Source organism: Rhyacophila brunnea, unplaced genomic scaffold (genome assembly GCF_057557595.1).
Source record: "Rhyacophila brunnea isolate RB1 unplaced genomic scaffold, BYU_Rbru_1.0 scaffold_7, whole genome shotgun sequence".
In the NCBI taxonomy this organism is placed as follows: domain Eukaryota; kingdom Metazoa; phylum Arthropoda; class Insecta; order Trichoptera; family Rhyacophilidae; genus Rhyacophila; species Rhyacophila brunnea.
The window spans coordinates 47,204,232-47,229,840 of record NW_028233339.1 but is presented as its reverse complement, the minus strand read 5'-3'; the positions used below and the strand labels follow the sequence as shown (position 1 = coordinate 47,229,840).

The 25,609-nt window shown below is 36.1% G+C and overlaps 2 protein-coding genes across 2 annotated transcripts in view; both read right to left on the bottom strand.

Annotated features, from left to right (window-relative positions):
* Positions 1-15,349, bottom strand: part of corn (microtubule-binding protein cornetto) — a 164,200-nt gene extending 148,851 nt beyond the window's left edge. Inside the window, exon 1 of the mRNA XM_085958377.1 lies at positions 15,136-15,349. The gene's annotated coding sequence lies outside the window, so the exon portion shown is untranslated. The remainder of the gene's footprint in view (positions 1-15,135) is intronic.
* A 2,402-nt stretch (positions 15,350-17,751) lies between these two features.
* The window catches only part of LOC147064999 (uncharacterized), a 49,586-nt gene continuing 41,728 nt past the window's right edge, over positions 17,752-25,609 (bottom strand). Inside the window, exons 15-19 of the mRNA XM_085958375.1 lie at positions 24,895-25,542; positions 22,273-22,428; positions 20,446-20,726; positions 19,814-19,966; positions 17,752-18,163 (exon numbers count right to left, since the gene is read on the bottom strand). Of these exons, the coding sequence (XP_085814501.1) occupies positions 17,959-18,163; positions 19,814-19,966; positions 20,446-20,726; positions 22,273-22,428; positions 24,895-25,542 (1,443 nt within the window). The 3' untranslated portion in view covers positions 17,752-17,958. The remainder of the gene's footprint in view (positions 18,164-19,813; positions 19,967-20,445; positions 20,727-22,272; positions 22,429-24,894; positions 25,543-25,609) is intronic.

Here is a 25,609-nt window from a genome sequence, read left to right as displayed (position 1 = left end):
TCCTCATATACCTATTTATGTAATTTATGTTATTTATGTAAAAATTAAGTTTAAGTGAGGATGTTATATTTCGTTTTCTGTATTTGAAATACTGCTATTACAAAAACAGTAATAATACGCACATTTACACAAATTTTCATAACCCTGTTTGTAGAAATGGTGTTGAAAGTTCTATCGAATAGAACGAAACCAACTCTGCCCATTGTTAAATTGTGAATTAACTAATCGGTGTATACGTACTGTAGGTATATGGCGTTTATTTTATGAATATAAAGTTTAATTATAATCCCAATTCTGATTGTCTTATGTATAATATGCTTAAATATGATAATCTTTATAACTGACAGCCGAGCAGTAACGTATATCCTTATAATGTCTCTGGCAAATGCACATATCGTTTTTCGGTGTGTACTTGGGACCCAGAATATGGACTTACGTAAAAACAAAAATCTGTTAATATAAATTCGACTTTGTGCTAATTTATTTACCCTTTCACTTTTATGTCATGAATATTAGAGTCTTTCATCTCCTCATAATATTATTTATAATGTCGAGTTAAATTAAATTTGTTTATTTTAAAAAGGCATGAAGTACCTATAGGCACCTACCTACTTATTATGAAATAATTACAATTTTACCTCTTTGCCGTAACAAAACAAAATAAGCCGTTACCTAAGTCTATTAATACTGCAGTGGATTAAGTTGATGAAAACGGACGCGATTCATCTGTGTCTCATATAGCACATAATAATTATAATTTAATTATTTTATTGGACCAAAACTCATCTTTGCCATACAGCGGTTATAATCGATTCAGAAGTGCCCATGATGAATTAAAATTATTTACCAACTCAACATTCACAAAATTTATTTATTTATTGATATATAATTTCACTCATAAATAATACTTACATAAATCTTTACAATGAAAAATAAATATACACTACAATATAAATAAAGTTATATGAATATAAATTAACAGTGTACAATGTTACTCTCCAGAAATTTGTTTATAAACATATATATTTTTATGACACAATATTGGTTATGTTTACAACACGTGCTCTTTACTTGGTAGTATTGAACGACTAACGAACGAGCTAAATGACACTACGCGCATGTGCATGTACTCTTGAGACCAAAATAATAAATTATATGTTACATCGGTGCGCGCAACTTCGTCACACGCCAAAAATACACTCTTATCTGTTTTCCCAAACGCGCTAAAAGAAGTATAACTTAAAAAAAAAAGGCACGTTTCGAATATCGTAGTTAATTCTAGTACATTTTCCATCTGAGACGCAACGCTAGGATAGAGTTGATATTCAAATCAATTTAGTTACAAATCAATCACAGCGTAGTTAGACCTACGGTGTCGAATGATACTGGCGAAATTTAATCAAGCAAATTGACCGCACTAACTCTAGACGGGAGAGTTTCTGCGCCTTGCGAAGTCACCGGATTAAAGGCTTCGCAGTCCAGACGGAGAAAAGCTGTCCTAATTCCGCCCTGGATTAGATAGATGGGAAGTGTGTACCCACTATCGCGACCGCTGATCGCCGGTCACCGGGCGTTATTATTACTTGCTGTTCAGTTCCGATAAATAATCCAGCTGTCAACAGACCAACATTACTTACTGACCGATAAATAAACATGATAACATTGATAACACAGTAACAATATAATACCTTACCGGTCGGTATGGTAATCTGTAGGATTAAATCCATCCATCTACATACATTATAATTTTATAATACATACATTAAATATTGAAATGTTTCTTTCACTTGAGTCATATCATCGGCGAAGGGTGGAGGTAGGCTGTTAAGATACGCCATAAATAGTGCAAATCAAACTTTATCAATCAAACGTAGGTATTTGTTATCTTTGAAATGACTGCAATTCAATTTACAGAATATGGTATTGGTTAGTTTTTAAAATTCAATTAAACCCTGCGAAACCAAGCCACAATAGTCAAAAAATACTCGTCTATCTATAAAATATCTAAAATCATGCAATTAAACAATACATCATTTTAGACATTTTACAGATAGAAGAATATTTTTTATCGATTATGGTTTAGTACGTATAGGCAGGGCTTAATGAATTAAAAAAAACTAACCAATATCATCTGTAATATTATGTATTTTTAATTCAAGAAAAACAAATAAGTAGGACTGAAAAAGTGTGCACTATATTTGTCAAATCGCCCATAGCAAAACTATTTTAGTTTTATTTGGACAGGGTTTAATTGAATTTTTAAAACTAACCAGCACCATCTGCAAATTATATTCTTAGTTCAATGAAAACAAATACGTTTGATTGACAATGTTTAGTGTGCACTATTTATGTCGGATCTTAACAGCCTACCTCCATCCTTCACCACTGCGTCATATATATATAAGTATATATTTTTCCCAACCTTTTTACAACGTTTTTCTTAGTTCGTATTCTTATTTGTTTGGTGGTTCTTTGTCCGGTACAAATCTTGCAATCGATTTTTAACTAACTTCCAGACTAGCTAGACATTTGAAACTTTTAGAATATATCAGAACACGATGCCAATGCATTTTTTAAATACTATTAGCCATCTTTAAGTAGAATTGAATTCATTTTCAGTTAATTCTGTTTTGTATGAAAAGTCTGGGGTCCTAGCAACTAAATTATTAATATATACCTACGTACGTTACTATGGAAATCAATATGACATGTCAAGTACAAATTTTTTTGATCGTTTAAGCTAGTCAAGTCAATTTTATATGATTCAACAGAAAATTTAAAAACGTTGTATATCAAAAGTTCTTTTTATCTTGTAATTATTATAGTGCAGACTGGTAAAAACGGTAGACATATTTCGCGGACCCCTATCATATAAATAGTCGCAGCATAGTGGTAATGCACAGGGCACGATACCCAAGAGACGCAGGTTCGATTCCTGCCGGGTGTTTTACTTTTTCCAAAAAATATTTTTTCTATTGGCTATATTTTCTCATTAGTGTTTAGTTTCTAGTTTTAAGCTGTTTGCGGTGTCAAAAAATGTTAGATTTAAAGCCAGGTGCGAATTTTCTAAGCTGGTTGACCAGGTACCTATTCAACAATGATATGGCAGCGCTGGACTCGCCGTCATCGCCGGGAAGAAGCAGCATTGATGCTGACAATAATGGTGTAAATATAATATTATAACATGAAGAGATATTTGAAATCCTTAGCTTAGCAGTTAGCTGTTTCTTTCACAGGATGCCACCCACGCGTTCAACTCCGGAGTCCAACTTTATGAGCGTATTTATTACCAACAGCCAGCTGGGCAAGTGCACTCTTAATTATTACAACTCTCTTGTTAGTCGTTACAGTAAAGTGAGTAAAGTCTGCCTTAGAAAATAATTACCTACATAGGTACTTATACTTAAATGCCTCGATGTTTCATTACTATAAATAACTTTCCTTTTGAGTTCCACCATCTAGCGTAGGTGATGTCGTTTGTGGGTAGAAGTTTATAGAACTCGGTAAAATAAATTGAATAAAGGCTTAACATTGGCAGACGCGCAGACCCAACCCGATCCAATACCCGTCATGGCCAACGTTTAATTGCCAACGTGCAATTGCACGCAACGATTCAATCGCGTTGCTCCTTGCTTTTGATTGGTTTAAAGTAAACATAGTGTTGCTATTATTAAAAATATAGGTTGACCGAAAAATAGATATTTATTAGATTGGTGGCTATACTGAACGTATTCCCGTGCAATAATACGTCAACAAAAATTGAGCTGTCAAACCTAGCGAGCATCTGTTGAAATTTGCGCGGCCGTTTGACATTTTTCGACAAGGACTGTGTCCTCAGCGCTAGTCCATACATTTTTTTGAGATTTCGCCATCTTGTAGTTGTTGAAATCGAGCATTAGAATGAACGATCATTTGCGTGGCTCGCGAGCGGGCGCGTATTCGGCTATTTTCGTACGCTTTCGGCAATCTTCGCTTGCTAATGAATGGATCGCACGACGGAATAATAGAAAATTTTCCACTTTTGTCCCGATCGCTCACAATCCTTGAAAACCATAGAGAATAGAGTTTGACAGTCGTGGCAGACGATCGGGCCAGACGCAATCTGCCAATGTAATTTGAGCTTTACACTTCAACAATGCTAACTACTGCTGATGGGGAAATATCGAGGTTCGACGCGGAAGAGGGAGGTTGCCTGCACGATGGTACGACTAAGTCAAGGACACTATGGGCCTTTCAATACCTTCAGTTATGCATTCGAAACCATTATAAAAGAAAAATGTAAAAGAAATATTACGTATATTTATTTATTTATTAATTTAAAAAAAAAACATTATAGACGGGTTCACAACATGAGATCTAAATTGGAAAAAAACTAGTGCTTATCAAAAAAGTTAAATAAAAATACATAAGTAGGTACTTATTTAATATATAGCAAATAATAAGACTAATAAGAGAGAAAAGAATAAAATAAAATACACAGCACATCATTGAAAATAAAAATGTTTTTGGGGAGCACATTGACTGGTCTTGCACCCCCGCTAATAGTGCCCGATAAGCTAGACACGAGGAAACCACCCCTTGTGATACCAGGCAAAAATTTCTCAAGAGCAGAAGTGACATACGATGAGAGTCAAGAGAGTGAAAAGCGAGCATGCCTTGTAAGGCAGTCGGAAAATAACCGATTGACGTATTATCGAAATGAAAATAGTTAGGAAAACATAGGAAAGTTAGGAAGTAATAGGAAAACATGCATTTATATGTATATTCTTTTAAACATAAGACCCATTATTTAGTAATAGAAGATAATCAATCAGAAATACAGGCTTTCGAGAAAATCACAAGTATATTGTGACCTCACCGAGTCGAACTCGGGGCCCCAGAATGAAAGGCCAGCTCGAAAGACAAAGTGCACAATAAACGAGTCCACTTTCAGTTTGGGCTCAGCCATATTATCATAGCGATATAAAAATTAGTTTTCGCTGCTTAAAACTCGTGAGCCTAAGGCATAAAGCCCATCAAGACGGACGAGCGGGCGCAGTCGGCGTAAGAATCGTATATTCATTTACCATAATCACACGCCTCTTGCCACGCATTACCCTTCACCTATGTAATAAGGGGCCCAAGAAGCACAAAATAATTATTATTACAGCGTCTCTCATAACAAAGCAATACAAATATTATATTATTTCTCGGGGCTTGTAATTAAATATCGGACACGCAATAACTAAACAAAGCGTACACTGTTCTTAATAATGGCTTCTCGCCCGTCTTATCGACGACGCTTCGAGGAGCGTGATTTTGCTTGCTGTGTTCAATGAATGGACTCCGTTGTATTTTCGTTAAATCGTATCGCTGAGAAGCGAAAAACGGTGACTCATGCGGCACGCGGGCACAAGGCGTCGTCAAATCCAGTGTGCGCTGGCGTATTTGATTACGTTGTATTTTCGACGATTTACGCGCCACTTGTAGAAATTTTGCGCGAGCGCCCCACTCGCTGCGTCAATGGGCTTTATGCCTAATACTACAAGGTTCTAAGTGTTCGTCCTTGAAAAAACAAACCCAACAAAGAAGCAGTATTCTAAGCTGCCTCATTGTTACTTTTGTTTCTCCAAGGACAAACACTTAGAACCTTGTAGTTCTCCACTCGCGAACTGTCAGCCGACACCTCATTGAATGTATACCTCCTAACATTAACGGCTACCATTGCCTTACGAACTGTCAGAAATAGTGTACGCTTCAAACCTGTGTCAATTGAGCTAAACTCCTATATTATATGTTAAATCTGTATTATTTTTTATTCTTCATTTATAGTTAAACATGCTCATCAAATGGCTTCTTTATTTGGAAGTACCTATATTTGTGAAAAAGCATTTTCAACATTGAGCATTAATAAATCAAACTGAAGATCAAAATTAACAGACAACCATATTATCGCATCTGTTTTGCGTATTCACACTACAAAATTGGAGCCTAAATTGCAGGATTTAGTTTCAAACAAACAATTGCATAAATCACGTGGTGAAAAAAATTAAATAGTAGGTATCTACTTTTTAGTATATTAATAAGAGTAATAACAATGTAAGTAAGTATATTTAGTTAAAAATATAAGTTTACACAATGCAATATTTTGTTGCCTTATGTTTTTTTTTTAAACAGAAAATATTTACAAAAGAAAAGGCGGCCCGCCAAATATTTTTGATTTCAAAATTGTCCCTTTGACGAAAAAGTTTGTGAACCCTTGGTTTATACCAACTGAATATTGTCTATGTAAACAAAACTTTCAATGGTCAGGCATAAAAAAATAATAGATAAGTAGGTACATACGACAACTATTAAACTTTCGACCCGCATCTCTGCGCCGCGGTAAATGAAACCTCGCTGGCAGTCAGCACAGTAAAGTTGTGACACCCGGTAGGCGGGGTGGGGTTACCATTTAAAACCGGGAGTTTTATCTGTTATCTAGGACGCGAATAGGTGTCCGCAACACTGCACAGGAGAGGGGTCAGGCCGGTTTGTATGTCAGCGACTGCGCGGGGGTTGAGGCAGGAGACAGAGCAACGAGGATAATATGATTTCAGATTCCGCCCACTGTCAGACACTAACCAACCAACTAATATAACGGGTGGAACAACCGAGCTCTAAGTAACTATAGAAGTAGAAGAATGTGTGCGTCCAGGTGTATCGATCTATAATAAATTATTACTACACGTTCAAGAAAATTGTAACTGATAAAAATAACAATGTACGACGGTTGTCCAAATATTAAAGACCTTTATTATTTTAAAAATTAGGAAAATTTTATTTGGTACAGTTCGGTTAAAGCGGATACAGCGGAAAACGCATTTTGAAAATAGCCGATAAACTGGATTATTTGTTAGTTTGGGTTAGTTTAGGTTAGGTTGGGTTAGGTTAGGTTAGGTTAACCTAACAAATAATCCAGTTTATCGGCTATTTTCAAAATGCGTTTTCCGCTGTATCCGCTTTAACCGAACAGTACCTTTTATTTTTATAAAAAAAGCATACGAAATCCACGTTTTCCCCGTTACGATCGATGCACTTGTTAAGTCGTGGCACTAGGTCCTTCATTCGCTTGTCGTAGAACTCCGCCGCCGCCGTCCTCAAAAATGTTCTCACCTCTTCCTCCGCGTCCTCGTCGGTCTCTAAGCCAAATGTAGCTTTAGGTGAAGAAAAAGATGGAAATACTTGGCGCCCGGTCGGGACATGAGCAGGATGACGGAGGACATCCCATTTGAATGAGTCAAAAAAGTGCTTTTCACACGATCTTGTTTGTGAGCTTCCGTCAGGATTTTTACATAATATATAAATTTATTGTTAAGTAGATACTGTTTTTTTCGTATATTTCACGAATATCGGTATTCAATAGGAAATACCGAAATACCGGTATTGGTATTTTCATTCGGTATTGCAATCCCTAGGTAAAATTCACCCAGGCTCCCAACATTAAACTGCTGCAGCTCAGGTGGGCAGGGTGGTATGTGCCAACGTAATATGCCAAACACATACGTAAGTTTCAAGCGAACCGAGCGGTCGTCAAACATCCAGAAGAGAAGGCCACATTGGTGGCAAAGTAAGAATCGCTTCAGTGATTGCGATTGGCATTCCAGTGAAAGCACCATCATCTATATGTACTCGTAGCTTCTTTGTATAATTACATAACGTAACTAACCCAAGAATACTAGAGGTAGGGTCAAGGGTGGGTTCCGCTTGCGAAATAAGGGAGGCGCTTGTATTTTATACCGTCCGTAATAATTCATCTCACGGGGTAAAGAGATTACGGGTTTACTTCCTTCTGAGGCAGACAGAAAAGGAAGTCACGCTGAGAAACGAAATTTTACAGGAAGGACCTCAACAATGGAATATAATTACAAACGGTTCCTTCTGAAACACAAAGGTGTAAGCGAAAAACGCCTTCAAATTTTTGCAATATAAAAGATCGAGCAAAAGGTTACATAACTAAGTACCTACATAAAAAAATATTAGGTAATTTTTGTAATAATTTACAAGTTTTATAAGAGAAATAGAAATATCCAAACCTAAATAGTATATTGTTGTTCGTTAGGGTATGTAGAGCTTGTGATTTCTCGATTTTTTTTTATTTCTTGAGACTCGAGAATTCTCGATTTCAGAATTCAAGTGTGGTTTATTGATTTATTTTTTATTTACCTTTTTTGTACCAATTTTTTTGAACCGGCGAATTTATTATGGCGCATTGGTCAATAGGTGTACTCAATGCCATAATGCTCTTTTCAAAGAAAAAAAAAATACAAGTCTAGTGCGTTTTTTCCCACAGGGAATTTCAAAGTTTTCATTTTTGAGCTTCGGTAGCTTTCTTTTTCAGTTAACAATTTCTTGAATTTTCGAGATTCTCATTGATGATATCTCGAGACGAGATTTCTCGATCACAACCTCTAAGTGTAATTGGAATGGTTTATGTTTATGATATGAGATGTTAAATGTTTTATTTAGATGCCAGATGGTGAGTATAAAAATCGTCGGTGATTTTGACATGGCTGCCACTTTTGAGAAATTTCAAGATTTTTCGATTATTCTTTTTTTAGGTAGGCATATTCATTACCTTTTAAATGGCATATACGATAAGTAACTATGTATCGTTACTTATCGTATATGCCATCAACAGGAAGACTGAGCCAAGAATAATAAAATCAGAAGTGAGATGGGAAGAGGAACTTTACACTACATACTTATTTAAAAATAAAATTAAACATCTCTTCTGCAATCGATAAGTCTGGGTCTGAGCGATGAATGTGATGTTCAGGAGGGCATTGGACACATAGCAGTGGCGTATAGTGGATGTAGGTAGTCGAGATCCAATAAAAATAATGCACACTTTATCAGTCATACTTATTTGTTTCCATTAAACTAAGAATAGGTACAAATTACAGATGACTTTTCATAATAGATCTATTGATCTGTCAAAGTTTAGTGTGCGCTATTTATGTCGGATCTCTACAGCTAACCCCACCCTTCGCCACTGATAATATATATAAATATGGATATATTATTATCAATATGATTTATTTATAGAAATTTAGTTGAATGATACTTCTAAACATTGACTGGTTAAATTTTAAATTTTATCGGCGATTATGTATGTGGCAAGCAAGCTACACGAGAGATAAAATGATTAATACGCGGAAAAAATAACATAATTAATATTACGATTCAAATTTAATTTGCAATATGTTTAAAATGCATTATTCCCTGACTATGAAGCGAGGAGAGCAAGTTCGTGACTCAGTGACGTAACCGACTTGGCAACCGGCAGGTGAAGAAATACAATTTAGTTAATAAGAGAGTAAAACAAAACCCGATGAATGGAGTGTGGTAATGTGGTGCATTCTGCCGCCGACCATCGACCATCGACCATGCCGGGGGCAATTCAGGTCTTTCACTCCGCCAGAAACGGGGCAGCATCGGATATTATTGTTTTTGACCAAGTTCAAATATTATATTTACTTAATTAGGATCCCAACATTGACTTAGGTATAATAATACTTGACGCAATATTATATTCAGTCATACACAAATCTAAATACATACACGTAACCCTCGTTCATTGCGACCCAATAAGTGAAAATTCGTTATATCGCCATCTTTTAATTTTTAATAACACTCTTTTTGTCCCGCATTTATTTTGACATGTCACGTCTCAGGGATCGTTATGATAAGTGGAATCACGTGCGTATGGTAAGATTAAATTTGACAAATCTTTGAAAGTATCGACAAATTTTAAATCAAAAGTCCAGACAAGCCGAACTATTGACAATATGTAGATTCTTGTCTGCAACGTGGAACAAAATCAAAGTTATTTTTTAGTTTATTGTAAAGTTATAAAATTTATATTACGAATGACATTAAATTTATAATGTTAAATGTATTAAAAAAGGCTTTTTCATATTTTAAATTATTTTCTTTTCAAATCCTAAATTGATTTTCGCAAAATTTCGCTTATCGAGACCGTGTCTAAAATATATCCCCCCGTATTTAAATGGACACGCCAGCAGTCTAGATCAAAAACGTGATCGCGAATTTCAATATACAATATATTGGCAAGGATAATTATTGTATAGGTGAAGTAGGCAGGTGAGCGCAGATTAGGGGATGTGGGATAAATAAAATCTGAATAAAAGCAGAGAAAAATAATTTTAGTGGTATTTTTGACAATTGGTCAATTTTTAATATTGAAAAATGTAGTTACTTCAAATAAAATCTCTCGAATGTATGGGGACGGTGATCCGCATGGGGTGGACCATGGGCCTTATGTTATAACTAGGGCCCGGATTTGTATGCAACAAAAAACATGGTTATATGCATGCACGTATGCACTTAAAATCAATAAAATATGCACTAAAACCGAAGAAATATGCAGTTTAAAATTGACATTTTTTGTGGAAAAAAATTGCAAATACCCACTTTACCCAATATTACTGACAAAAACTAGTTTATAATTTTTCAACATAATACGATATCAGAACAAAAAACACAAACAAAGAATATAAAGTTAATCAATTACAATTTTCAAAATAGTTTTTTCACAAGTAACTACAAATAATTGAATAATAAATGCAATGTAAACCAAACATAACTTAAAAAACAAAAACGACACACTTAACTATTCCTAAATACTAGTTTCTGTTTTTTGCCAGTTGTTTTGCTCTGGCATTAAATTTTTCCGCATAGGTATCTGTCAGTATTTTGTTTATATGCGGAAAACTACCTCTCAACGTCCACTTGGGCAAACTTTAAATAATAGTGCCCGAGTTGACTTCACTTTTTCCACTGATAAATCCACAGCTCGGAGATGGCATTAAAAATGCAAGTGCATCTGAACTATCTTCCTTCCTAACTTAGTTATATTTCGATAAAATAATTTAAAAAAAACTAAAATTATACATTCAAAAACTCTAAAATATGCATTTATTTATGAAATATGCACTAATGTCTCAAATATGCTCTAACGTCTCAAATATGCATTTATATGCACAATAAAATTTTATATTTGGATTCTGTGTCTTTCAAAACAGATTTCTGTGCAACTCTCATAGCTGTGCATACACCCCCTAACAAAACATGCACTAGCATATAAATCCGGGCCCTAGTTATAACTTGTGACATGAAGTCACCCGACGACATGACCTAATTGTGGCGTAACCTCAACACACGCATCGAGGCGAGCCGCCCAAGCACACGGCTGACCATAGATATTATTATGCTGAAACACCTATTTGTGTATGGAGACAATGAATAACGCCAGTATTTGAGTAGCGTTAATTTCTCGAATGCTATTATGACTCCGGTAGTACGTCACAATGATGTCATATGACGTCATGTCGACCGGGCGACTTCAACTCACAAGTTACAACATAAGACCCCATGTGGTATTTTTTGGTGACACTTCTCAAGAACTAAAAAAAAATAAATGCCAATATACCTAAAAATGCTATTTATACGTGGTGTAACTCGTGTGCATCCCAAAAAGCGAAACATCCTGTATTTTAGTCGTTGTTTTTAGTTTACAAACCACTGCGACAAGTTGTCCGCGTCCTAACTTGCCGTGCTATAGGTAGGTAGGTATACAGATCGTGCGTCGAGTCAAATAGAATCGGCCAAAACTGTTATTCTATTTCTCCAATATAATATTTTTTAAAAACATTTCAAAATAATTAAATTCAACAATACAGTATCATTAACTGAGTAAAAGTGTGTTTATTTTTTATAAAATATTGTATATTTATATTTTCGGATGAGACAGTTAAATTTTGAGCGGCAATTACTCTCGGATCTCTCGATTAAAAATGGTCTCTGTTTGAAAAATGGTATGAGACAAGAGATTTTTTTAATAATACTTACATCATTTTTAATCTGTCTTATTAAAAAAAAAAAACATCGCTTTTTGGAAAAGAAAAATGATATGCAGAAAAAAACATTCGTGTGATCACACAATAATGAAGTTCGATAATATATTATTATATAGATAAAATGATTATTTAAAATTACATTCACTTTATGAATTATTTAAAAAAAAATCTCTTTAATACATTGGAGAGAGGTTTTTAAACTAAGCATGTTTAAGAATAGAAATAACCATAAGTAAAATAATCTGGAATTAATTTTCACTCCTAAAGCCGCGTTGACACGGTCCAAGCTTGGACCGAGTGCCATTCAAGCGCACTCGTATGAAAACAGCTTCATACAAAGTAATCTTATCCAAGCTAACTTGGATGAGTAGGACGCGGTCCGAGTAGCTTAGATAGGAATAATTAGTATGAAGATGTCTCATACGAGTGCACTTGGATGGCACTCGGTCCAAGTGTACTTAGATCGTACTCGGACCGTGTCAACGCGCTTTTAAGGCGCCCCCTTCTAATTTTGCCACCTCTGCACCAGACTCCACCAACACTGCAACGTCTGCAACAACACCAGCCCGGGAAACGTTGGATCTAATTTTAAAAAAAAAATTGGAGGCACCCTTATAATATATTTTTTAAAACTAATTCGCTTCATAGAAAACCGCCACTGCTTTCAAAAAATATTATATTCGTTCCTACGTTAGTCGCATTTTTTATAATTTTCCGCACCTAAGCAACGCATGACCTTCCTGCCCTCACAGGACGTCACGGGACGTACATACATAATATTATTATAATACTAATGACCAGGGCTTTTTTTTCCATTTAACGCGGTGGAACGGCGTTCCGGCACCTTTTTTCACGGTTTTATTTCAAAATCAATTAAACGAAAAAATATTTGCGCTTAAGTAATTACAATAATAATTCGTTAAAATGATAAAATAAGGTACAGGTGGAAGCCATTTTGAATGTTGGCGTGTTAGTGTTAGTGAAGTAACCGTATAGTTTAAATAGCAAACATGCGTATGTAACTAGCTTCATACGTATGCTGCGTATTATGATTTTGACAGTTTGACGTTTATCGCATGGCAGCATCTGCGTATATTGTTATTTACGTTTGTTTAGTCAGTTTGTGTTACGATTACGTGTTGTGCAACTATTTTATATATTATTTAGTGCAACCCCAAGTTTAAATATGAAAAAAATTTCCTATTACTTCTCAACCACCGGCAGCGGCGCCGATTCCGCAAATAAAAAGCTCAAAACAGAAACGATGACAGAAGATATGGAAATATCGGTACATGTAGATGTTCCTGAATCATCTCTAGCTGATCTCGGGGATCAAGGTCGAACTCAAAACGATTGGCCAGACTGCTGGTCATTAGATCAAAAAAACGATTTTTGCTCAAAAAACGAATGGTTGAACGTACACAAAATGAAACTTGGCTGCACAATTTGCAGAAACGTTGGAACTCTTGGAACTGAAACGACAATGGGAATGAAAATATCCAAAGAATGGGCCAATAATGAAATCACGTATTCTGGGAAAGAGAGGAAGCTACAATTGGGGTCACTTCGAAAAAAAAATTTCGATCACAGAGGATCTATTGCACACAAAGCAGCGTTAAAAATCATTTCTGAAGCCAAAAAAAAGCAGATTGAAAATACTTTTTTAAAATCGTTATCTCGCGAAAAAGTAATAACAGCAAACATTTTTCGAACTGCATATAAAGTAGCTAAGGAAAATCAATCATTCAATATGTTTGAAAGTGAAATTAATCTCCAAGAACTAAATGGGATCGAAATGGGTCATATTCTCCATTCCACTAACGCATGTGTTAACATTGTAAATCATATATGTGATGAAATGAGAAAAAATGTTTTCAAAGAAATTGTTCAATCGAAAAATATAATTTCTTTGATAATTGATGAGTCTACCACCATAAGCCAAAAAACCACCCTCATTGTGTATGTTCGATGCTGTGTCGAAAGTGTTGGAATGAATTCACCAATTAATTTGTTTTTGGATTTGATTGAACTTAAAGACGTAACGGCAAAAGGAATATTTGAATCATTACTCCAATCTCTTGATTTATATGGGATGACAGAAGAATATTTAAAAAAATATTTAGTTTCGGTTGCATGCGACGGCGCTGCTGTGATGTTAGGTTCTAAAAATGGAGTGAAAAAATTGCTGACAGAAAAATTTCCTTCAATTATAGTTTGGCATTGTACTAATCACAGATTAGAATTATCAGTAAGTGATGTTGTTGCAAGTTCATAAATAAATACATTACATATGTATTTACAATTATATTTTAAAGTTAGTCTTATTTAGTCTTATTTGTACAATATATTTCAAATATAATGTATGTATTTTATTGTTTCTGTAGCTTTGTTTTGACTAAAATAAAAAATTATCGTAAAAATCAACCTTTTTTTGTTCGCTTCGTGGGATAGCTCCTTTAAATTTCATTTAAGTGACATTTGAATATAATTTTATTTAGTAAAAAGCTTGACATGAAGTGAGTTCCGGCACCTTTTTTTTTTAAAAAAAAGCCCTGCTAATGACTAATGACAAAAAATAATAAACGTAACATTATCACGTCTTATTCTTTATAGTAAGTACCTACTTACACGCATAGTACTCCATCCGCACGTGGTTAAATTTATTTTTGTTTAGTTCAAGTTAGATTTTTAAACTGTACCTACGTATGTAGGGATGATAAATTAAATACTGTCCGAAATACATAACGTAGGTACCTACATTTATACCGGTTGTAGAGAATCGAGTGCATTTTGAAATGCACTCGATTAACCTAAATAAATTATTGATCTATCTATATAAAAAAATAACGTTCGAGTCTGTCAAAGATAATATCGATTAAACAATATCATTTAGTTATCAATTGAAATAAGTAAGAAAATATTAAAGGTAAATTAGAATGCATTACTAGATAAGGCGGCGAACAGCTCGTTTTCTAATAATTAACGTTCTCTTTGTGTTTTCCCTCTATATTGATTGCAAAATGAGTTCGTTTAGCTTTGCATGCAAATGTTTGTATCGAAAACATTTTCGAAGAGTCAGGCAAAATTCTTCAATTGATTTCTAAATTCAACTAAAACAAAATATACACTATAACATAGCAACTCTCTTTATAATACAATATCTTACAAAATCTACACGAGTTAATACATAAGAATATTAATTTTAAACTTTTATAATATTTTTTAGATTACTTACGTTAGACTTCCTATTGCACGACCACAACAATTTAATTTATCCGTGATGGAAATCGGATAAAATAATATACTTTAAACGTTTCGATATTTCACTGGACACCTGCACAATTTACTAATTCACAATAAAAAACAAACACATCACGCTTTTATATCAAAACATCACTTTCATATCATAATATTTTTCACCCCAACGGACGAACGCTTCACGCTGAGTCAAATCTAAAAATTGATGCAGCTTGCTGCACTTGCGCCACCAAAAATCGCGGACAAATTCAATACTAATTTGACATCTGCTTTTAGTGCTGCCTGTACAAAAATATCAGAAACCCTATTTTTAATTTTTAAATACTTTATTTTTATTATATTTTAATAAAAAAAAAAATGATGATATTATTGTAAAATGATGATGTTAATATGGAAATTTTCTTCTTCAATAATAATTAACATTTTATTTCATTTCCCGTTTCAGACGGGACACCGGTGTCGTGCTCGATATAATATAGGAGGCCTTTGTATTCGAATAAAGGGGCCTTTGTATTATGTTTATGAACGCCCCAGAGCTAATAAGTCAACGCGTGTCCGGTACACTTTTCCGTCGGCCGCTACATTCTCAAGCCGCCGACACACTTGCTTTTATTACTGCAGCTAGTTTTATGTTCTAATTTATAACGCGAAATTATGCATTGAGTCATTAGCTCATGGGCGTTCATAAACATAATACAAAGGCCTTTTATTCGAATTCAAAGGCCTCCTATATTATATCGAGCGCGACACCGGTGTCCCGTCAGAAATGGGCCCAAGACTCGTAATTGGACAAAATCTGACATTCGAATGAAATTTTCAAAATGGCGTTCTATGGTAGTTCGTAGTTCCATTTTAAAGATAAGTTTGTAGGTCAGTATTAGATGGTTATTAGTCAAAGAGATTGGACAATCTTCAATCTCTTTGTTATTTTAATCTATATTACTATGTACTGTTTAAAATTGGACGGTACCGTGAACCATGACACAATCTATCCTTCAAGTTCTTTACGTCATGTTTTGTTAGTAAAAATCTCATCCAGTATCCTGGATGTAGGTTTTTTTTTTTTTTTAGAATTATTAATAACCATGTCCTTGCTTTTTCGTACAAGGTGGTTGTTAGTAATTTTGAACAATCACAAACACCCAGGCTTTGAGAAAAACACATAAATGTTTTTGTCATGACCGGGAATCGAACCCAGGAACTCTCGGGTGGAAGGCGAGCGCCTTACCCACTGCACCACGAGAGCTGCCTCCTGGATGTAGGTTATTGTAAAAAAAAATACTTATCAGCTGTTTTCTTGCATAATCATCGTATTTTTTTGTATAGTTAATCACTGTCGAGGTTACTCGCCTGAATGGCAAATGTCTGAGAATTAATCTTTACCATTTACTTCAAAGAAAGATTTTCAAATTACTTTAATTTTTAATTATTATTGTTACAATTTTATTGTAAATAGGTAGTTGGTAAAGAGTTCAAGAATAGTGCTATAAACATACCACCACCACATAAGCATGAAGTTCGATTCTCTTGACAAAAATATTATGACCTAATAATTATTATAGCAACGTCGAGCGAGTGAAAACGATCCAATAGGGTTCATATAAAAGCAGTCAGAAATAATAATGGTAACAATAATTAAATTTATCCTATATAATTTGTAACCAGTCGAAATAGCAATTTCAAGTTGGTCTACCACTAGATACACATTACTATCTCATTGTGTGATCACACGTAAACTCACATTAAAAACGTGCCACGGGCAAAAAGTGTGCAATGCCATTTTACTTAATACCTATTCAAAATGTAATCAGAGAAAATCTATCAATCGTTTATTATATTACATTAAAATGTTACTGTACCGATTTTCTGTACAAAACCTACGTTTTTTCCATAAAAAATGGCACTTATGACAAATAGGAACTTCTTTCAATGATTTTTTTTATAGCAAAACACAGAAGGCTCCATCTGAAAGAAAATTTAACATCTTTGGTTGTAACTATTTTTGAATATTTTTTGATGCCTAAATAATTGATTTGTGAATACAGTTGCACATAATTGGTTTTTTAATGTGCAAAAGTTGAATGTAGGAGAGTAGAGCAATGTAAAAGAAGGATGAAAAGGTCTTTTTTAAAATATTTTCTCATAAATAGTTCTGTAACATTCCACAAGACCTGTGTATCAATTAGGTATCCCACATTCTTCGCCCATATCCGCTCCTTAGTTGGAGCATATGGACACCACGCGACGCCTACAAGAATCCCTGTCGCTTGCCAGTCTTCTTGCTTCGTTCCGGATCAAACCAGCATCCCGTAGCTCCGCCGTATACACTCTATAGATAGTATTTAGCGGCCTTCCAGGACGCCAGAATCCGGTCAGCTTGAAGAACAGGCAAGCGAGGTTGAGGTTCTCTTCTGGCATCCGCAGCACGTGGCCGAGCCAGGTCCAACGTCGCCTCTTTACTCTCAGTGTGATGAGAGGTCGAGGTAAACCATTAAATATGTAGTTGGTTTATAATAAATCTATTTTTTAAGTTATTATGCACTACTCATTTTTGATTTAGGATAGGGACACATTGTATTAAAACACGGGACTTATGTTTCATATTGACTTTATTGTTTTACTAATTGTTCTTTTTGACTCCATCACGATACACATATATATTTCGAACTATCTTATAATTAATATAATGAAATAAATTTAATTAGTTTTACATCATTTGCGGATGTACTACATCTACATAAATACATTTGATTTGATAATCATTATATTGTACAGTATAAATTAATAAATAGTGGCACATCTAAGATTCTTCGTGAAGACTATCTGAGTGTGCACGCTCCCGGATTTCTCTCTTGTTGTTGAATACATTCATTATGTAGATGGTTCCGCTGTTGTCTATGGTGACAAATTTTTCAAACATGCTGTCCACCATCAGTTTGTTGGCCTCTTCACCGACTAGCTTAATGCACGCCAATAATTCCTTGCGAGGATTGTACTTCCTGTAGCTGTAATGGAAATTTATTATTTAAAAATAATAGAAAACGCTGTATGTTGTTGCTATCTACAAACGTCAACATCTGTATGAAACGCATTGACTAGTTTCGCAGCACTGGCCTAACTATTTTATACATACATTTTTCCAGGGCTTTTTTTATCATGTAACGCGGTGAAACGGCGTTCCTGCACCTTTTTCCACGGTATTTTTAATGTTTCAAAAACAATTAGATGAAACAATGTTCGCGCTTACATAGTACAAGTTAATTTTCCTGAATCATCTCATATGAAGACATATCCTGAATAACTAACACGTTTGATATATGCATTGAATTCTATTACCAGTTCTTTAAGTGAATATGAACGTGAATTTTCACAAATGAATCTAATTATTACCCCAATAAGAGCTTTGTTGAAGAAACAACAAAAACAGTTTCAGCACTTTTGTTCATCAAACTTGTCGGACCACCTTTGACACTTTTCGATCCTTCAAAAATACGTTGATCGGTGGTTACTCAGTGGAAGACATTCGGCCATAGACTCTAACACTAAGAAATGTAATCGAGACGATTTGCTATATGAAAATCGGACTGAACTTTGGACATAACCATGGCCCCCACAAAGGGGGGGCTGTCAGGGCTCTAGCTTGGGGGATCGACGAGATAAGTGGGATAAATACACATCACAAATTTGCTCTAATCGTAAAAAAAAATCGCCTGTTCGGTGCTAATTTCCTTCGAGCATATTAACATTTAAAAATATGTGGTTGTGTAATAATATTTGAATATAATTTTCTTTAGTAGGTAAGAAGTTTGGCAAGAAGTCAGTTCCGGCACCTTTGTTTTTTTAAAAAAAAGCCCTGCATTTTTCCTACTGTGTTAAACATAACCGCAAAATTAGATCATTATAATCATTTAATAATCACTACCCAGGCATGCACAAAAATGGTGTGGAGGGGTTCCATTTTGAAAAATTATACAAAATAATTTATTATTGAATTGTTAAGATGGCGGGAAGGGGCGGGGTTAACAAAATCTAGTAGGTGCCACAGACTTCCGCATTTACCCCACGGATCCTCGCAATTTTTCAGGTATATACCCCTACCCAAGCACTCCACACTTTGAATAGTGATGAACACCTGGCCTGCAGCTATAACTGCGGGTGCTCATCTATGAGTTATTACGACCTGCCAAATTCACAAATGGATATCGAATAAGCGTGGTCTATCGGTTATAAATTATTAGGACTGTTAGTGTTTGTTTATGTCCATCGCACTGTCTTGTCATTTAGACATGCCACATCAGAATATTAAAGCAAACATTTGATGCCCCTGACGATTGCATCACTTCATGAGTGCCACAGGTCTTCCACCGACACCGACCTTACGTTTAGGGCCGAAAATGCAGAGAGGAGTGTGGGAACAACCCTTTGCAAAAGCTGTGCGACAGCGAAATCATCCAGGTCAGAACGCTCTGAGGTCCTAACAAAGAACAAGTATTATTCCATTCACCTAAATAATTTGTATTCTATTCATTCCTGGGGGGGGAATTTCAAATTCGAATTAATTGATAAAGCCAATATTACAAATTATAAGCACATTTACAACACGACATAAAAAAGTATGTAGTAGATAGAATAATAGGTAGAGAGTAGGCACAAACCTCTTTCCTTTCCAAAGACGTTCCCAGTCTGTCTCATAGGAGTTAGGGTTTTTATTTGGAGGGTTGGTAAAATTCATCAACTGGTCGAATTCCATTAAAGAAATTTTATCAGTCGGCTGACTGATCGGCATTGAGGTTAAGCTCCTCAATGTACTGAAAAAGCAATCATATATTATTTTACCAAGGTGTGAACAAAACAAGTACCCATGTAAGATGGAATAAACTGAAATGTAACTGTAATAGCGCCTGTACACGTGCATGGATTTACTGGCAGCTATAGTGTGACAGTAACTTTACTGTTTACACGTAAAAGTCCTGACTGTCTCTCCAATCTCATTCTTGAAGAGTAAGCGAGACGCGATGTTGTCATTTTATTATACTATTTGACAGATCGTAAAAATCGGTTAACCTCAAAATGAGTGTCTCCGCGGTGCGGTGTAGTTGGTTTTTTTTGCCGGCAGATTCGCCACTATCGTTCTACTGCGCAGGCACACGCTGAGACTCTTGAAGCTTAGTAAGATGCCATGTCTCACAGCCATACAGGAGCATAGGTAGCAACTTCACTTCTAATTATTTGAGTCATCAATTAGGGAAGGTTTTCTTCAACATCTATATAATAACACGATATTTACCTGCTTACTCTTTTCAAAGACTTCTTAGCAGCGAGTATACAACTGATATTCCACCATGCGATCTGTCCTGTCAGTGAAACAAGAATCAAGGGAGTTTCATCATCAGGCTTCATGGAGGCGTCGTTTGCGCTGGCTGAGGTGGTTAGGCCGACCGGATTCCTCCGAGACTCTGTGACCGGCTCATTGTACGCAAACGGAGGCGGTGAGAATTTTAAATCGATTACAGGTGTCCTGTCAAAGGTGAGAATCGTCACTAAGCTCTTCGCGATTATGTGCCATATCTGAAATGATCAAAAATACACCCAATAATTTTATCAGCATTATCAATAAATTAGTGAATATAAACAAACTTACAAAAAAAATCAAATACTATTGGGTAGTACTATTGCACCCTTTTACGCTCCAGCATCGGAGCATAGGGCAAATTGCCATCACCATGTCTCACACGTCCCACAATGTGAGACTTGCAGTGCGTATATCGCTTTTATAGCACAGCTGCAGGGTGGAAAGGGCCAGCCTCATCGATGGAATCCCAAAGACTGTGCCACGGGTGTATAGAGCGTCACTCTTTGGCCGCATTGCGAACACATGTCCAAGTCATGTGAAGAGCCTCTTCGTGATTATGTTAGATACCAAAGACTGACTTGTTAGCTCACAAATTTGAGTTTTTGTAATGTGGTTGTATCAGTGTGCCCCTAAGATTCCGCAAAGACATCGAAAACTCAAAAGTCAAGACCTTTGAGCAGCATTTGGTCCTTACAAAATACGGCATTGACCAGCATTCCCATGTGGAGTCCAAGTCCACTAGAATGACTGCCATTATCGACCTGCCATGGGATCAGCTGATCAAGGATAACTGTGTCTATATTCGTTGTTTCTACATAATCTATACCAACGGTGCTGAACCTATGGCATATGTGCATATTGTGCTGACATGTGAAAGAATTATAGATCTTTAAAGGACACTGATGATTATAGACAGATATTTTTTCTATGAAAAAGCTAAAGAAACGGAATAAATAATATATAGAGTGAAAGCTATTTTTTTGATAACATAAAATAAAGAAAAAAGAAAACCTCTACACCAGGATTTCAGATGGACATCTAAATAAAGCTCTGGATTTTTATAGTAATGTGAAAATTATCTTTAAAAAATCTCTCAGCCTGAATTCTGAACGGTTTTTTGTTGTTGATAAAAGCATCCGATTGAGTTCCAAAATGCTGTTTCTAGTTTAAAAAGAAATCCCGGTACAGTTCGGTCATGAGGAATACAGCGGCAAACACATTTTGAAAATAGCCGATATACTGGATTATTTGTTAGGTTAACCTAACCAAACCTAACCTAACCCAACCTAACCTAACCTAAACTAACCCAAACTAACAAATAATCCAGTATATCGGCTATTTTCAAAATGTGTTTTCCGCTGTATTCCTCATAACCGAACTGTACACGCCAACCAATATTACAATTTTCTTTTTAGCTGTTTTGGCACATGAAAGTTTGCATGAATATTATATATTTTGAAATAATGATTAATTTTAAAATAAAAAGTTTTTAAGCAAAATAAAATTAATAGAATAAGTAAAATTAAGAATAAAAGCAGAGCTTCCAACTCCGCCGATCGTCGACTGAGTCTGAGTTGAACGATCAGATACAATCGGGGCAGACAATCGATGTGAGTCGTTGGATCTGATCGGTCCTGTGAGTCTACCAGTGTGAAAACCAGCAACTGTCACATAACTTACTGTCTGTCGCAGAGCCCATTTGAGAAGTGTTAGAGCCTTATAACATATAACTGAAAATGAAGAATATTATTAATAATTTACCACAATATCTCCAGAAACCTGTCCCAAGGCTAACACTTTGCAGTCGTATGATACGCAGCAGCTGGTGATGCACCTGTCCAGCTTTTCACTCGAATCAAAAAGGAAAGCAGAGAGTGGAACCTCTTGCTCATTACTGTTGCTCACAAGATTGTATATCTGAAAATATCAAAAAACACAAAAAAGATAACACTGAAAATTAAAGTAATCCATAATCATCATCAGCCGGGGTCGAACACCACTGGATGAAGGCTTCCCCTAGCTCCCTTTACTCTTCACGGTCCCTAGTTCTTTGTCCATAGTAATAGATTATCACCGGCCTTCCGCGTGTAAAGCGGAGATAGCAGGCCGTGATAACGTCAAGGTCAAAGCGGGGGTGGGAGACAGAAACGCACGGGGTATTTGGTCAAGGCTGGTTTATTGTAAGTCGTTACATGTTATTGTCATGGCGGTCGGTCGGTAATTGGCGGGCTGCAAGCGTGGCTTCTTTGCGTCCTAGCTGCTGATGCTTGGCATCCGAGGCGATGCTCGCTGTCCGATGGGAGATAGGATTGGGGCTTGTGGCTTGGCGTGCTGCCGATGTGGTCCTTTATTTCCTGGAGATGCTTGAGAAGTCTGCCGACGCGGTCCTTTTGGCGGGATATGTATCTTGGCTTCGCGTCCGAGGCGAGCAGAGACGATGCTCGCTGTCCGGCGGCCAATCGAAGAAGAACCTTTTCGCGCGTGTTCAACCGTCAGATTCGGCGTCATCCCGCTCTCGGTCGCGAACCTCCCTGTTTTACCGACAAATTGACCGGTGGCGGCGCTATCGGTAGGCCGCGTCTGTTTTGGCGGGATTCTAACGAATTTGAATTTCCGGTTGAGGCGGGCTTCGCTCGGCCGAGGGTTGTGATAACCGCGAAGAGTGGACGTAGGCTGTGGTGTTCTGGGAAAGTTGATGGTTCGGTCCGCCCTTTGAGGTAGTCTCCTGTGGGAGACTTTCATCTGGTATCAAGATGCCAATCCAGATGTCACGGAGACTTAAAGTTTTTGAGACATTTCTATATAGAAGCATCCTCAAAATTCCTTGGACTGACAGTGACAAATGTTGACATCCTCCAAAGAATGGGTAAGGACCGATAAGTCCTGCGCAGTATCAAAAAAAGAAAAATACAGGGCATCATCCACATTATGAGACTATAAAAGTGCATATTCCCCAGCTATACTAGGAAAGATCGACAGTAAACATAGCACAGGACGCCACATTTTGTTACTTCACCTCTATGATTGGTATGAGTGCAGTTCCACCGAACCATTCCGGGCAGCAGATGATAGAGTGAAAATCACCCTGATGGTGGTTGACACCTGATAGGGGATGAAAACATTAAAGAAATACTCTTCTAGAAGGCGAAAAATTGATTCATAGGATTGGCATTTAAATTGACTGCAATTCATTTTGCATTACCAATTCATTTGTAGGAAACTTCACTACACGCAAGCATTTTAAAACTATTTTAAATTCATCTAAAGAGTCAATAATTCCATGAATGATTAAATGTGTAGCATTGCCAATATAAACTGTGAAATTTTCATTTGTTACACTAGGTTATATTGTTTTAATAATCACTAAAACATGCTCATGTCGAGATATCTTGTACCATCCGTATTTCACGTAATTAATTGCAACACACTTAACATTATAATGCAAATGTAACCCGTGAATGAATTTATTTTTATTCGGCCATGTCCGATCCGAATAGGATCATAATATGGGCCTCCACAGAGTAGAGGTGTGTATTAACAGATTATGTTTTTACGAGAAATGGATGTCAGCCACTTGCTTATCCTATTACGTCCACACCCTGACTCACACACAAATTGAAAAACAATGTGTACTTGCCAGACCCAGGATTCGAACCTGGGACCCATGGCGTTATAGTCCAAAGTGTGTGTACCGATGTATGAATAGACCGCATCAATTATCATCGTACATAGGAAGACTGCTGAATATATATTTATAATACCGATATGGTTGAACACTGCAAATGAATTGGGCAAACGGCATCATTGTAAGAGGTAAAAAGCTCTCCAATTTGAGATGTGTGGATGACACATTGTTTATTGTGAAATCACATGCAGAGATGGCTTTATTCTTTTTCTTTCAACCATGTCCGATCCTAATAGGATCATACGGGCCTCCACAGAGTGGAGGTTTGTATTAACAGATTTTGTTTTCATGAGAAATGGATGTCAGCCACTTGCTCAACCTATTAGGTCCATACTCTGACTCATACACAAATTGATAAACAATATGTGTACTTGCCAGACCCAAGATTTGAACCTGAGACATGGCGCGATAGGCCGACGCGGCCATCGTGAGAGAGATGGCTAGTTTTTCTATATTAAAATTAAAATTTCAAATGGCTCACCTGCAAAATGACTTTTTTGATTTTCTGATGAATTTGGGAGAGCTTAAGTATTACCAAAATGAATAAAGTGCGTCTAGTAAGATCTCTTGCCCTCCCAATTTGTATATATTGATTTGCACGGTAGAGGCCAGAGAAAGGCTATGTTTCAAGACACTTAATTTTACAACAAACATCTTATGAATAAAATAAAAAAATTATTTGCAAACAATATACTCACCGCAATATTTCCAGAATGGTAGCACAAGACCAAAAGTCTTGAGTTTTGAAGAAAAACACACGACACTTCAGTGCCGTCTCTGCCCGAAACCAAATCAGCCAGAAGTTGTGACGTAGACGCACTCCACAGTTTGATGTTACCGTTTCGAGCGACACTTACTATAAGACTGTTGTCTTGAATTAAGAAACATTTAACACGATACTCCGTGCAGTGACAGTTGTATGTTTTATCAAACTCAATATTATGACTTTCTTTTGATACTGGGCTTATATTTTCCTCAACCCCTAGATTCTTCATGCCCTTTGATAGATACGAATGATCTATAGTATCTATATCTCTCGGTATGGCTACTATGTCACCGGATAATTGAGTTTTGATGCAGCATTCGTTTTCTAAAATGATTAAAACCGTGAATACATTCTCTTTACCGATAACCACCAACGTCGTGCAGTTAACAAACTCCAGATCATAAATCTCATCTTTTAATTCGATCATGAATATCGTGTAGTTGATCTTCCAGACGAATTTGTTGATGATTCCATTCTCTTGAGCGTAGACCAAGTATTGACCGCACAGCGATATCGCAACCGATGTTATGGTGGTCTTGGGTTCAGTTGTTTCAGCAATCAATTTTTGACCGAATAAAATCTAAAAAATGAACAACAATGAATCACGTTATTTTTTATTTATTTATGTAGATCTTAAGCCGCGTATC